Source organism: Eleutherodactylus coqui, chromosome 6 (genome assembly GCF_035609145.1).
Source record: "Eleutherodactylus coqui strain aEleCoq1 chromosome 6, aEleCoq1.hap1, whole genome shotgun sequence".
NCBI classification, from domain to species: Eukaryota; Metazoa; Chordata; class Amphibia; order Anura; family Eleutherodactylidae; genus Eleutherodactylus; species Eleutherodactylus coqui.
The window spans coordinates 3,589,056-3,590,588 of NC_089842.1; the positions used below are offsets into that span (position 1 = coordinate 3,589,056).

General features: G+C 49.2%; 1 protein-coding gene across 1 annotated transcript; it reads right to left on the reverse strand.

Moving 5' to 3' along the window:
* Positions 1–345: 345 nt before the first annotated feature.
* LOC136631714 (bile salt-activated lipase-like) lies at positions 346–1,332 on the reverse strand. The gene has a single exon (XM_066606002.1). The coding sequence runs from the start codon at positions 1,330–1,332 to the stop codon at positions 346–348; it is 987 nt and encodes a 328-aa protein (XP_066462099.1).
* Between the last annotated feature and the right edge of the window lie 201 nt (positions 1,333–1,533).

The window sequence follows — 1,533 nt, forward strand, 5'->3', positions numbered from 1 at the left end:
ACATGCTGCAGTCTTCCATTGGCGGTAAGTAGTACATGCTGCAGTCTTCCATTGACTGGTAGCGGTACACGCTGCAGTCTTCCATTGGCGGTAAGCAGTACATGCCGGAGTATTCCATTGTCAGTAAGCAGTACATGCTGCAGTCTTCCATTGGCGGTAAGCAGTACATGCCGGAGTATTCCATTGTCAGTAAGCAGTACATGCTGCAGTCTACCATTGGCGGTAAGCAGTACATGCTGCAGTCTTCCATTGGCGGTAAGCAGTACATGCTGCAATCTTCCATTGGTGGTAAGCAGTACATGCCGGAGTATTCCATTGTCAGTAAGCAGTACATGCCACAGTCTTTCATTGGCGGTAAATGATGCAGTCTTCCATTGGTGGTAAGCAGGACATGCTGCAGTCTTTCTTTGGTGGTAAGTGGTACATGCCGTAGTCTTCCCTTGGCAGTAAGTGGTACATGCCAGAGTGTTCCATTGGCGGTAAGCAGTACATGCCACAGTCTTCCATTGGTGGTAAGCGGTACATGCCGCAGTCTTCCATTTGTGGTAAGCAGTACATGCTGGAGTATTCCATTGGCAGTAAGCAGGACATGCTGCAGTCTTCCCTTGGCAGTAAGTGGTACATGCCAGAGTGTTCCATTGGCAGTAAGCAGTACATGCCACAGTCTTCCATTGGTGGTAAGTGGTACATGCCACAGTCTTCCGTTGGTGGTAAGCGGTACATGCCGCAGTCTTCCTTTGGTGGTAAGCGGTACATGCCGCAGTCTTCCTTTGGCGGTAAGCGGTACATGCAAGAGTATTCCATTGTCAGTAAGCAGTACATGCTGCAGTCTTCCTTTGGTGGTAAGCAGTACATGCTGCAGTCTTCCTTTGGTGGTAAGCAGTACATGCCGCAGTCTTCCTTTGGTGGTAAGTGGTACATGCCATAGTCTTCCATTGGCAGTAAGTGGTACATGCCGCAGTCTTCCTTTGGTGGTAAGCAGTACATGCTGCAGTCTTCCTTTGGTGGTAAGCAGTACATGCTGCCATCCTCCATTGGTGGTAGGTGGTACATGCCGCAGTCCTCCTTTCGTGGTATGCGGTACATGCTGCAGCCTTCCATTGGCGGTAAGTGGTACATGCTGCAATCTTCCTTTGGTGGTAAGCGGTACATGCTGCAGTTTTCCATAGGTGGTAAGCAGTACATGCCGCAGTCTTCCTTTGGCATTAAGTGGTACATGCCAGAGTATTCCATTGGCAGTAAGCAGTGTATGCTGGAGTACTCCATTGGCAGTAAGCGGTACATGCTGCAGTGTTCCTTTGGCGGTAAGCAGTAGATGCCGCAGTCTTCCATTAGTGGTAAATGCCGCAGTCTTCCATTGGCGGTAAGCAGTACATACCAGAATATTCTATGGGCAGTAAGTGGTACATGCCACAGTCTTTTATTAGCGGTATGCGGTACATGCTGCAGTCTTGTTTTGCCGGTAAGCGATACATGCTGCAGTCTTCCATTGGCAGTAAGCAGTACATGCCAGAGAATTTCATTGGAGTCAAG